This window comes from Gymnoscopelus microlampas, assembly GCF_963454915.1.
Source record: "Gymnoscopelus microlampas genome assembly, chromosome: 15".
Lineage (NCBI taxonomy): Eukaryota > Metazoa > Chordata > Actinopteri > Myctophiformes > Myctophidae > Gymnoscopelus > Gymnoscopelus microlampas.
In genome coordinates this window covers 51,683,582-51,696,459 of record NC_139952.1, presented here as the reverse complement: position 1 = coordinate 51,696,459, position 12,878 = coordinate 51,683,582, and the positions used below count along the sequence as shown (strand labels likewise).

General features: G+C 40.8%; 1 protein-coding gene across 2 annotated transcripts in view; it reads right to left on the bottom strand.

Annotated features, from left to right (window-relative positions):
- The window catches only part of LOC311061368 (CTP synthase 1-like), a 29,172-nt gene that overhangs the window by 14,471 nt on the left and 1,823 nt on the right, over positions 1-12,878 (bottom strand). Inside the window, exons 2-11 of one of the 2 annotated variants that reach the window (XM_084079973.1) lie at positions 11,319-11,492; positions 10,260-10,430; positions 9,171-9,271; positions 8,700-8,816; positions 6,082-6,165; positions 5,335-5,415; positions 3,529-3,683; positions 2,340-2,472; positions 622-710; positions 316-410 (exon numbers count right to left, since the gene is read on the bottom strand). In XM_084079973.1, coding sequence (XP_083936099.1) covers positions 316-410; positions 622-710; positions 2,340-2,472; positions 3,529-3,683; positions 5,335-5,415; positions 6,082-6,165; positions 8,700-8,816; positions 9,171-9,271; positions 10,260-10,430; positions 11,319-11,487 — 1,195 coding nt within the window. In that variant the 5' untranslated portion in view covers positions 11,488-11,492. Of the gene's footprint in view, positions 1-315; positions 411-621; positions 711-2,339; positions 2,473-3,528; positions 3,684-5,334; positions 5,416-6,081; positions 6,166-8,699; positions 8,817-9,170; positions 9,272-10,177; positions 10,232-10,259; positions 10,431-11,318; positions 11,493-12,878 lie in introns of those variants that run through there. The other variant, XM_084079974.1, reaches the window with a different exon arrangement.

The following is a 12,878-nucleotide window of genomic DNA, read 5'->3' as shown; positions in this document are numbered from 1 at the left end:
CACCTAAGACCTAGGAAAGGTTATGTTTAACCCATGTTTCACCTAGGACCTAGGAAAGGTTATGTTTAACCCATGTTTCACCTAGGACCTAGGAAAGGTTATGTTTAACCCATGTTTCACCTAGGACCTAGGAAAGGTTATGTTTAACCCATGTTTCACCTAGGACCTAGGAAAGGATATGTTTAACCCATGTTTCACCTAAGACCTAGGAAAGGTTATGTTTAACCCATGTTTCACCTAGGACCTAGGAAAGGTTATGTTTAACCCATGTTTCACCTAGGACCTAGGAAAGGTTATGTTTAACCCATGTTTCACCTAGGAAAGGCTTCTTCTGTTTCCTGGCCCAGTTGATGGCCTGGATCTTCCCTTCAGTCCCTCGAACACCGAATCCTCCAGGAACCAGGATACCACTGTTAAAGAGACATATTTATTATTATTATTACAGTCCATGAACCAGGATACCACTGTTAAAGAGACATATTTATTATTATTATTACAGTCCATGAACCAGGATACCACTGTTAAAGATTTGTAGTTCATTAAAACAACAGGCCTCGTGGTATTTGTAGTTCAATAAAACAACAGGCCTCATGGTATGTGTAGTTCATTAAAACAACTCACTCTGCACTGCATAGTTTCTGCCAGGCCTCGTGGTATTTCACTGGTTCCTCCTGCAGAGTGGCTGCTTCCAGATCAGCTGAGTCCACATACTGTAGGGAGGGAAAGGGTTAATGGTCTGAACACAAGAGGTTTATGGTTATAGGGTATAAACACAAGATGTTTATGGTTATAGGGTATGAACACAAGATGTTTATGGTTATAGGGTATGAACACAAGATGTTTATGGTTATAGGGTATGAACACAAGATGTTTATGGTTATAGGGTATGAACACAAGATGTTTATGGTTATAGGGTCTGAACACAAGAGGTTTATGGTTATAGGGTATGAACACAAGATGTTTATGGTTATAGGGTATGAACACAAGATGTTTATGGTTATAGGGTATAAACACAAGATGTTTAGGGTTATAGGGTATGAACACAAGATGTTTAGGGTTATAGGGTATGAACACAAGATGTTTAGGGTTGTATATATTATATATATATTATCATAGTGGGAATCATTAGAGTAGGATGTATAAACATCATATGATGGTCAGTATAAGTAGAGTAGATGTATAAACATCATATAGATGTATATAGATGTATAAACATCATATGATGGTCAGTATAAGGATGTATAAACATCATATGATGGTCAGTATAAGTACAGTAGATGTATAAACATCATATAGATGTATATAGATGTATAAACATCATATGATGGTCAGTATAAGGATGTATAAACATCATATGATGGTCAGTATAAGGATGTATAAACATCATATGATGGTCAGTATAAGTACAGTAGATGTATAAACAGCATATAGATGTATATAGGTGTATAAACATCATATGATGGTCAGTATAAGGATGTATAAACAGCATATAGATGTATATAGATGTATAAACATCATATGATGGTCAGTATAAGTAGAGTAGATGTATAAACATCATATAGATGTATATAGATGTATAAACATCATATGATGGTCAGTATAAGTAGAGTAGATGTATAAACATCATATAGATGTATATAGATGTATAAACATCATATGATGGTCAGTATAAGGATGTATAAACATCATATGATGGTCAGTATAAGTACAGTAGATGTATAAACATCATATAGATGTATATAGATGTATAAACATCATATGATGGTCAGTATAAGGATGTATAAACAGCATATAGATGTATATAGATGTATAAACATCATATGATGGTCAGTATAAGGATGTATAAACATCATATGATGGTCAGTATAAGTACAGTAGATGTATAAACATCATATAGATGTATATAGATGTATAAACATCATATGATGGTCAGTATAAGGATGTATAAACATCATATGATGGTCAGTATAAGGATGTATAAACATCATATGATGGTCAGTATAAGTACAGTAGATGTATAAACAGCATATAGATGTATATAGATGTATAAACATCATATGATGGTCAGTATAAGTACAGTAGATGTATAAACAGCATATAGATGTATATAGATGTATAAACATCATATGATGGTCAGTATAAGGATGTATAAACAGCATATAGATGTATATAGATGTATAAACATCATATGATGGTCAGTATAAGGATGTATAAACAGCATATAGATGTATATAGATGTATAAACATCATATGATGGTCAGTATAAGTAGAGTAGATGTATAAACAGCATATAGATGTATATAGGTGTATAAACATCATATGATGGTCAGTATAAGTACCTTGACTTCCAGCTTGTGGCTGATGGCCAGCGCTGAATGCTCCAAGGCTTTGATCACAGAGGCGTAGGAGTCAGAGAACTTTGTGTATTTACCAACCAGCGCTATAGAGCAGTGTTCTAGTAGTCTGTCTGACCTATGGGAACATAACATATTATTACCTGACCTATGGGAACATAACATATTATTATCTGACCTATGGGAACATAACATATTATTATCTGACCTATGGGAACATAACATATTATTATCTGACCTATGGGAACATAACATATTATTATCTGACCTATGGGAACATAACATATTATTATCTGACCTATGGGAACATAACATATTATTATCTGACCTATGGGAGCATAACATATTATTATCTGGGTTTCCTGCAGGAAAAAAGGTAGGCCCGGTGCCAGGCCAGGGGAGACTCTTTTTTCCATGTATTCATTAATTCTGATAAAAACACGACTACATTATGCTATTGTTAGTCACATTTATTCAACATTGGGTTTGGACACAGGTTTCACTTAGAGCAAAGGTATTATTATAATATGGTATTATAATATGTTACTCTCTACCCCCCCTACAAAAATGCAAGAAAAGGATCACTTAGCTTTATAAAATCCCTGTCTGAGTGTCCACTGATGTGTCACTGTGGTAGGCCTACTGTCTGAGTGTCACTGTGGTAGGCCTACCATCATCTCTTTACCTGTCTGTCTGACATCTCTTTACCTGTCTGTCTGACATCTCTTTACCTGTCTGTCTGACATCTCTTTACCTGTCTGTCTGACATCTCTTTACCTGTCTGACATCTCTTTACCTGTCTGGCATCTCTTTACCTGTCTGGCATCTCTTTACCTGTCTGACATCTCTTTACCTGTCTGTCTGACATCTCTTTACCTGTCTGACATCTCTTTACCCGTCTGTCTGACATCTCTTTACCTGTCTGACATCTCTTTACCTGTCTGTCTGACATCTCTTTACCTGTCTGTCTGACATATATTTACCTGTCTGACATCTCTTTACCTGTCTGTCTGACATCTCTTTACCTGTCTGTCTGACATCTCTTTACCTGTCTGTCTAACATCTCTTTACCTGTCTGACATCTCTTTACCTGTCTGACATCTCTTTACCTGTCTGTCTGACATCTCTTTACCTGTCTGACATCTCTTTACCTGTCTGTCTAACATCTCTTTACCTGTCTGACATCTCTTTCCACTGGGTCAGCATGTTTCTAGGTTGTGTCTCTATGGTCTCCATGCTGAGTCTCCTGCTGAAGTATCCCACCACACCCTGAGCCTCTAGGAGGAGAGGAACTCTGTAGATGGACGATACGTCATGTACACAGATCACCTGAAAACACACATTAACACACATTAACACACATTAACAGACAGATCACCTGATATATACTATAATGTGGGTAACCATGGCCATCATGAGGCAGTGGAGTGTTGTCACAGAAGCTGTTATTGACCATGCAGGGGCTGTTAGGGTTGGCTGTCCCACAGGGTCCATGTAGCATGGATTGACGCAGAGTGGCTCCTTCTGTGGGTCAGGTATGTCTGCTAGACACCGCCACTCTTTGAGTTTGCCGTAATTGTGATAAAGAGGTCAAACTTCCTGTATATGGTTGCTATGGCAACCTGCCATATCAGGCTGAGGGTCTGATTGATTGATTGATGTACTTTATTTAGTAAGACATGAGAATAACAGTACATGGAAGTACAAATTCACAATACAAGGTCTACTAAACTACCTAACCTAACCTAAACCCTAACCCACAATACAAGGTCTACTAAACTACCTAACCTAACCTTACCTAAACCCTAACCCACAATACAAGGTCTACTAAACTACCTAACCTTACCTAAACCCTAACCCACAATACAAGGTCTACTAAACTACCTAACCTAACCTTACCTAAACCCTAACCCACAATACAAGGTCTACTAAAATACCTAACCTAACCTTACCTAAACCCTAACCCACAATACAAGGTCTACTAAACTACCTAACCTAACCTAAACCCTAACCCACAATACAAGGTCTACTAAACTACCTAACCTAACCTAAACCCTAACCCACAATACAAGGTCTACTAAACTACCTAACCTTACCTAAACCCTAACCCACAATACAAGGTCTACTAAACTACCTAACCTAACCTTACCTAAACCCTAACCCACAATACAAGGTCTACTAAACTACCTAACCTTACCTAAACCCTAACCCACAATACAAGGTCTACTAAACTACCTAACCTAACCTAAACCCTAACCCACAATACAAGGTCTACTAAACTACCTAACCTAACCTTACCTAAACCCTAACCCACAATACAAGGTCTACTAAACTACCTAACCTAACCTAAACCCTAACCCACAATACAAGGTCTACTAAACTACCTAACCTAACCTTACCTAAACCCTAACCCACAATACAAGGTCTACTAAACTACCTAACCTAACCTTACCTAAACCCTAACCCACAATACAAGGTCTACTAAACTACCTAACCTTACCTAAACCCTAACCCACAATACAAGGTCTACTAAACTACCTAACCTTACCTAAACCCTAACCCACAATACAAGGTCTACTAAACTACCTAACCTAACCTTACCTAAACCCTAACCCACAATACAAGGTCTACTAAACTACCTAACCTTACCTAAACCCTAACCCACAATACAAGGTCTACTAAACTGGAAGACTCATTAAGCACTGAGGTTGTTTAAGATGAGATCCCCATGCACACAAATCATGATGGTCTGATAGGCAAATCAGAGAATCAATCAAGCCGAGTCACAGATCACAGATGGAGGTGGGGTAAGATGCCTAAAACATAGCCATAGCTCTGTGATCCTGTGCTTGCTTACCCCGGACGGACTTTCGCAGCTTTTGTCAACTATATAGTAGTAAGATTACTATTATTATTATTATGAAGTTAGGTCAGGGTCATTAGATCAGGGTTAGGGTCAGGCTGTTGAAGTGTAACTCACCTGTTCAGGTTCCACGTGACAGAACATGGAGATCTTCTCTTTGACTGAGTTATCCAGTGCAGTGGTACAACGACACATGATCTGGTCACACACACACACACACACACACACACACACACACACACACACACACACACACACACACACACACACACACACACACACACACACACACACACACACACACACACACACACAGTATTACTGAGTACACATTACAAACAGTCAAGCTGGAAAATAGCAAGCTCACCAGCTTATAGCAATCATTTATACATATTCTCTAAAAAAAAATATATATATATATATATATATATATATATATATATATATATACATACATATACTAGGGGTGTGCCGATATATCGTCCCACGATATATCTCGATACGTTTTCGTGGCGATATATATTGCTTTGAAAAAAAATATATAGTTTTTTACAATCATAATAATCAGGCATGCAAAAAGCCCCGAGGTGAAAAGGGTGACAACATGTTTTTTTTTCGGGTCAGGTGTCACACTATTGCCCTATTTGGATTCAAAACGGCTATTGTAGCTGAAAAGCTACAAGTTTGCATGTCTGAATAATGCAAAAACAGAATTATTTGTTTGCATTTGCTTTTTTTCTCCCCCATATATGTGAGCCCAATATCGTATCGTATCGTTTGGTGAAATTAGTGTATCGGCACACCCCTAACATATACATATACATATACATATATATATATATATATATATATAAAATAACTGACCAGGTCAGGAGACAGGCCCAGTCCTCTCAGTTCTCTCACACTGTTCTGTGTGGGTTTGGTCTTCTGCTCTCCTGTTGCACTGGGCTGGAGACATAACAGTATTATTATTATTATTATTATTATTAGTGTGGTTGCCCAACAGGGCAACCAGACTATAGTACTCTATACACTTTATTTCTTTATTTATAGATAAACAATACTTTAGAGCGCATCTCCTCCCACAGTTTTTATCCCCCAATGTCGTGCCACATATCAAAATGACCGTCTAAATCGGGAATCGTGCGCGTGTATAGGGCTAAGAGATTGGTTGAATAGTTTAATTGATATTAATTTATTAGTGCATTAAATTTCCCCATCCACTTTAATGTAAAAGTCAAAAAACTCAAATTCAAGTATTTTTTTCTCAGAAACCTTAACAGCTAGAGTTATCAGATTTGGAGGGATAATTTATAATTAAGTCCCAAATTATTTAACAAAATATCACACCATTCGGCCTCATGGTGGCGCTATAACAGCCCCCTTTACGTTTTGGCCCGTAACTCTTGAACCGTAGGTCCTAAAATCAAAATTTCTTTTCACCTGGATTCCTTGGGTCACGACGCATCTCCCCATATAGGCCACGCCCATTTGCGTCAGGATAGATTTTTTGATATTGATTTATTTGTGCATTAAATTTCCCCATCCACTTTAATGGGAATTGCAAAAACTCCCATTCAAGTATTTTTTTCTCAGAAACCGTAAGAGCTAGAGTTACCACATTTGGAGGGGAGGTTCATAATTTAGTCCAAAATTATTAGAAAAATAATTACACAAATCGGCCTCATGGTGGCGCTATAACAGCCCCCTTTACGTTTTGGCCTGTAACTCTTGAACCGTAGGTCGTAAAATCAAAATTTCTTTTCCCCTGGATTCCTTGGGTCCCAACGCATCTCACCATATAGGCCACGCCCATTTGCGTCCGGATAGATTTTCCGCCATTTTGAATTTTCTTCAAAACACACTTTTTGCTCCTTTTCCTTCAATTTTTTTCCAAATCTCACACAAATCGGTACACGTGATCTATGGACCCATGCGATAAACCTATCCAAGCGGAATTTTGATAGTCCGTACCGTCCGTCCGTAAATGGCTTCCAAAGTTAGCGGGAGGGGCCCGTTTGACCAAAAATGCCTCAAATCACGCACGAAACGTCCGGTCAATCCCAAATTTGAATCACATGTCGAGGGTGGTATACTAAACCAATCCCCAAAAGCATTTCTACTTTGATCCATAGGGGGCGCCACGAATGCTCGAAATGTAACCGTTTGATGCAAAAACATGATTTTTGGGGGATCGATCCTCTCAAAATGAAACGCAGGCGATCTCAGGAGTGACGTGACGATGTAATTGGCGCAGTCTCCGAAGGTATTCCTCCCGGCGTATTACTGGAGTCCCGACCGCGTCGGCGCAACCACACTCTGCAATTTCCCCGGAATTGCGACGCGTCTAGTTATTATTATTATTTATCCCCTTGCCAGCGCAATTACCTCAATCCCATGATATTTGAAACGCTGTGGAAGCAACATTATGTCCCAAAAACACAAACAAAATAGTCCCGTGGGTTAGCGGAGGGATCTGTGTATCCATAGGAACGACAACATTCAAACCGCAATCCACCACGTTGGGGCTTCGGCTGAAAACTAGTGTTTTTCAATGCAAAAAAAAGAAACTGAGTTACAGCTGTTTTTCTGAAAATCCCATCGTTGGGAAGAATGGATGTGACGTTTTTTGCGCTGATGTCACATCCTCATACTACTTTTATGTCTTTGTAACGTTTTGTTTAATTTTTGTTTTTGGATGCCAGATGTTATGTATATGTATGATTGCTATGTGTTGTCTTTTTGTTCTGTTTTTGTTTGTTGTTTTATTATGGACATTTACTACAAATGCCATATTGTTGTGTTATATACCTGAAAATGCCAATAAATATATTGTTTAAAAAAAAAAGAGAGGCCAGGGCTGAGCTCATGCCTCCTTCAATGCATGAGAGCCAACTGACCTTCTTATCACCTGACAGGGGAGAGTTTCCCTGGTAGGACGTAGCTTCTTATCACCTGACAGGGGGGAGTTTCCCTGGTAGGACGTAGCTTCTTATCACCTGACAGGGGGGAGTTTCCCTGGTAGGACGTAGCGCGTGGAAGGACGCTTATTCCAACCAGTTCCCTTCCCCTCCATCAGGCGCCCCGGCTGACCAGGGGGAGGCAGTATAGAGACCAGGATTACTGCATGTTTTTGTGAGGGTATTAACTACCCTAGGAGACACGGGGAGAACATGCAAACTCCACACAGAAAGGCCCTTTCACCAACCCCACCTAGGGTATGGACACTGATGACGTGGAGAAGAGAATACGCCCACAGTGTCCCCTGCGGGAGTCGAACCCAGGACCTTCTAGCTGTGAGGCGACTGCGCCACCGTGCCCCCTCATACTACTTCTCTGAGTGACGATGGATAATTCCAAAGCTGTGTTAGGGCGCCCCTTGTGGAATTTTCGATCAATGCGATCTTGGCAATCAATGTGTTAAACTGAATGATCAGCTTTATGCATACATAACATAACATCATCATAATAATAATAATTACCTGAGGTATGAGGCTGACATGGATGTTACAGAAATTCTCTCTCTTCACTTTGAACTGGAATTGTCTGAAGGCCTCAATGAAAGGCATGCTCTCTATGTCTCCAACAGTGCCCCCTAGCTGTGGAAGATAGCACAAACATCATGACTAACTTCATAACAGAATGACAGAATACAAACAAAGACTTTATTAACAGTTTGCTAAAAGTACAGTTCTACCCTATTCTCGCCTAAAATGCCTAAAAAAGGCCTTCCGAGAAGCGGAAACGGACTCTGCGTCATGAATCCGGATCCGGGTGAGTGTGATGTAACCAGAAAGAGAAAGTCATGGTGAAAAATAGATCACAGATTAAACAATGAAAAAGCTATCAGCGCGTCTAACGCATCAATGGCGTGGCTGGATTAAGTAGCATTTGAAAACGCGTCGATGGCGTTAAAAGAGTTCATCATGATCTTGTAGATCTGTTATCCTCACCTCGATGACACAGACTTGTGGCTCCACACCGTCTTCATCAACAGGAACCCTGGCCTGACTCTGAACCCACTCCTGTATGGCCTCTGTGATGTGAGGCACCACTGTAGATATACAAGACCTCTGTTATATGAGGTACCACTGTAGATATACAAGACCTCTGTTACTATAGATCTACTACTGGCTCTGAACCCACTCCTGTATGGCCTCTGTGATGTGTGGTACCACTGTAGATATACAAGACCTCTGTTATATGAGGTACTACTGTAGATATACAAGACCTCTGTTATATGAGGCACCACTGTAGATATACAAGACCTCTGTTATATGAGGTACTACTGTAGATATACAAGACCTCTGTTATATGAGGTACCACTGTAGATATACAAGACCTCTGTTATATGAGACACCACTGTAGATATACAAGACCTCTGTTATATGAGGTACTACTGTAGATATACAAGACCTCTGTTATATGAGGCACCACTGTAGATATACAAGACCTCTGTTATATGAGGTACCACTGTAGATATACAAGACCTCTGTTATATGAGGTACTACTGTAGATATACAAGACCTCTGTTATATGAGGCACCACTGTAGATATACAAGACCTCTGTTATATGAGGTACCACTGTAGATATACAAGACCTCTGTTATATGAGGTACCACTGTAGATATACAAGACCTCTGTTATATGAGGTACTACTGTAGATATACAAGACCTCTGTTATATGAGACACCACTGTAGATATACAAGACCTCTGTTATATGAGGTACTACTGTAGATATACAAGACCTCTGTTATATGAGGTACCACTGTAGATATACAAGACCTCTGTTATATGAGGTACCACTGTAGATATACAAGACCTCTGTTATATGAGGTACCACTGTAGATATACAAGACCTCTGTTATATGAGACACCACTATAGATATACAAGACCTCTGTTATATGAGACACCACTGTAGATCCACTCTGGTAGATCTTTATTATTATTATTATTACCTTGTACAGTCTTTCCCAGGTAGTCTCCTCTCCTCTCCTTGTTAATAACACTCTGGTAGATCTTTATTATTATTATTATTACCTTGTACAGTCTTTCCCAGGTAGTCTCCTCTCCTCTCCTTGTTAATAACACTCTGGTAGATCTTCCCGGTGGTCAGGTTGTTGTCTCTGGTCAGACGGATGTCCAGGAAACGCTCATAGTTCCCCAGATCCAGATCCACCTCCCCCCCGTCGTCCAGAACAAACACCTCCCCTAAACGAGAGAGAGAGAGAGAGAGAGAGAGAGAGTTAGGGGACACACCATGTTCATAGAGACAGAAGGTTAGGGTTAGGGGTTAAGGTTTAGGGTGCTCATAGAGTTAGGGGTTAGGGGTTACTTAGGGGTTAGGGGTTAGTTAAGGTTAGGGGTTAAAATACGCACCATGCTCATAGAGTTAGGGGTTAGGGGTTACTTAGGGGTTAGGTTAGGTTAGGGTTAGGGGTTAAAGTACACACCATGCTCATAGAGTTAGGGGTTAGGGGTTAGGGGTTAGGTTAGGTTAGGGTTAGGGGTTTAAGTACGCACCATGCTCATAGAGTTAGGGGTTAGGGGTTACTTAGGGGTTAGGGGTTAGGGGTTAGGTTAGGGTTAGGGGTTAGGGGTTACTTAGGAGTTAGGGGTTAGGTTAGGTTAGGGTTAGGGGTTTAAGTACGCACCATGCTCATAGAGTTAGGGGTTAGGGGTTACTTAGGGGTTAGGGGTTAGGTTAGGTTAGGGTTAGGGGTTTAAGTACGCACCATGCTCATAGGGTTAGGGGTTAGGGGTTAGGGGTTAAAGTACACACCATGCTCATAGGGTTAGGGGTTAGGGGTTAGGGGTTAGGGGTTAAAGTACGCACCATGCTCATAGAGTTAGGGGTTAGGGGTTAGGGGTTAGGGGTTTAAGTACGCACCATGCTCATAGGGTTAGGGGTTAGGGGTTAGGGGTTAAAGTACACACCATGCTCATAGGGTTAGGGGTTAGGGGTTAGGGGTTAGGGGTTAAAGTACACACCATGCTCATAGAGTTAGGGGTTAGGGGTTAGGGGTTAGGGGTTAAAGTACGCACCATGCTCATAGGGTTAGGGGTTAGGGGTTAGGGGTTAGGGGTTAAAGTACGCACCATGCTCATAAGGAGAGAAGGTTCCTGCATCGATGTTGATGTAAGGGTCGATCTTGATGGCGGTGACGTGCAGACCACATGACTTCAGGATGGTTCCCACACTGCTGGCGATGATGCCTTTACCGATGCCTGAGATGACCCCTCCTGTCACCAGGATGTACTTCATCATGTGACCTGAACACACAGGAAGTACTACATCATGTGACCTGAACACACAGGAAGTACCACAGATATAGAAACCTAGATGCCTCATTGGCCTCTGCAGTTCATTGGAGCGACGTGCTTGGTATGGTAGCCGCCATATTTCCGGGGGGGGCGCGGGCACTGGCCAATCACAGCGTGTCGAGTACTGGCCAACCACAGCGCGTCTTTTCCAGGACTCGTCAGAATCTAGTTGTCCCGCCCCCACCTGCCTCTGATTGGCCTACTGAACGCGCCCTTCTGTGACGCACGCGGAAATTTCCAGCTGCCCCCCCCCCCCCGGAAGCAAAAACGCGTCCACCATACAGACGCTTCAGAGTCAGAGGAGGCGTCTACCTTTATATGTCTATGGCGGATATGGGGATGCTCAAACCTTGCACCGGAAGTTCCATAAATACATTGCAGTGGATGGAGGCGGCTGGAGCAGCTCATGAACAAACACTATTTCTGAACGATGGCGACCTTTGTCATATAATGGGTTCAGATGGGTAAAAGAAGACATCATTATCACAAGTTGTTTTCTAATCACGTGCTTTTCCACGTGCACAGACTACAGTACATCATTTTATTGAGGCATCTAAACAGGTATCCTTTCTGTCTCGGAGAATTGGCTGCCAGACAGGAAATGGTGGACAGACTCATGATACTTTGGTAATAATTATATAACATAATTAACCTGGTACCTGGCACAAAAATAAATATTCTATGTTACAATAACCAGTAATATGTCCTTCTATCAGCTATGGTTCTATGTAAGGGTCCATTTGGTTGCGGTGTGAACGCTGCGCGGACGCGACACCGCATCAATGGCTGCGCCCAGGGCAGCGCTCCGTGGATTTGTGTATAGGGAACCGTTTAGGAATCAGACCGTTCATTGTTAAGGAACCGTAATAATTAGAACCCTAAACAGAACATATTTATAACATAACTGGAACAAACTTCAAGAAAAGGTTTGAGATCCAACTTTTAAATGTCTTTTACTCTGGCACTGCTCTTTTTATTTATGTGTTTTATGTTTACATTTAAATGCAAAGAATGTAAAGACCTCTAACTCTAACTCTAGAACGTCTACCAGTGACATCATCGTTAGGCAGGATTTTTTATTCCAAAAAGATAACAATTATTTTATTCAGATTTTTATTAAGGCGAGAACAATGGGATCTATTATTGCAACTTTCCAGGAATACAAAGCCTGCAGTTTCTATTAGCTTGGATTCCCCATCGATGATGTCACTGGTAGACGGGTTTCTGAACTGTCTACAGCCCTCCTCTGAGACACAGACTGATTAGAAAAACATTGTACCATTTTATCATGAGCATTAGTGAGGACCTATTATATGAAGATATGTTGAAAAGTGG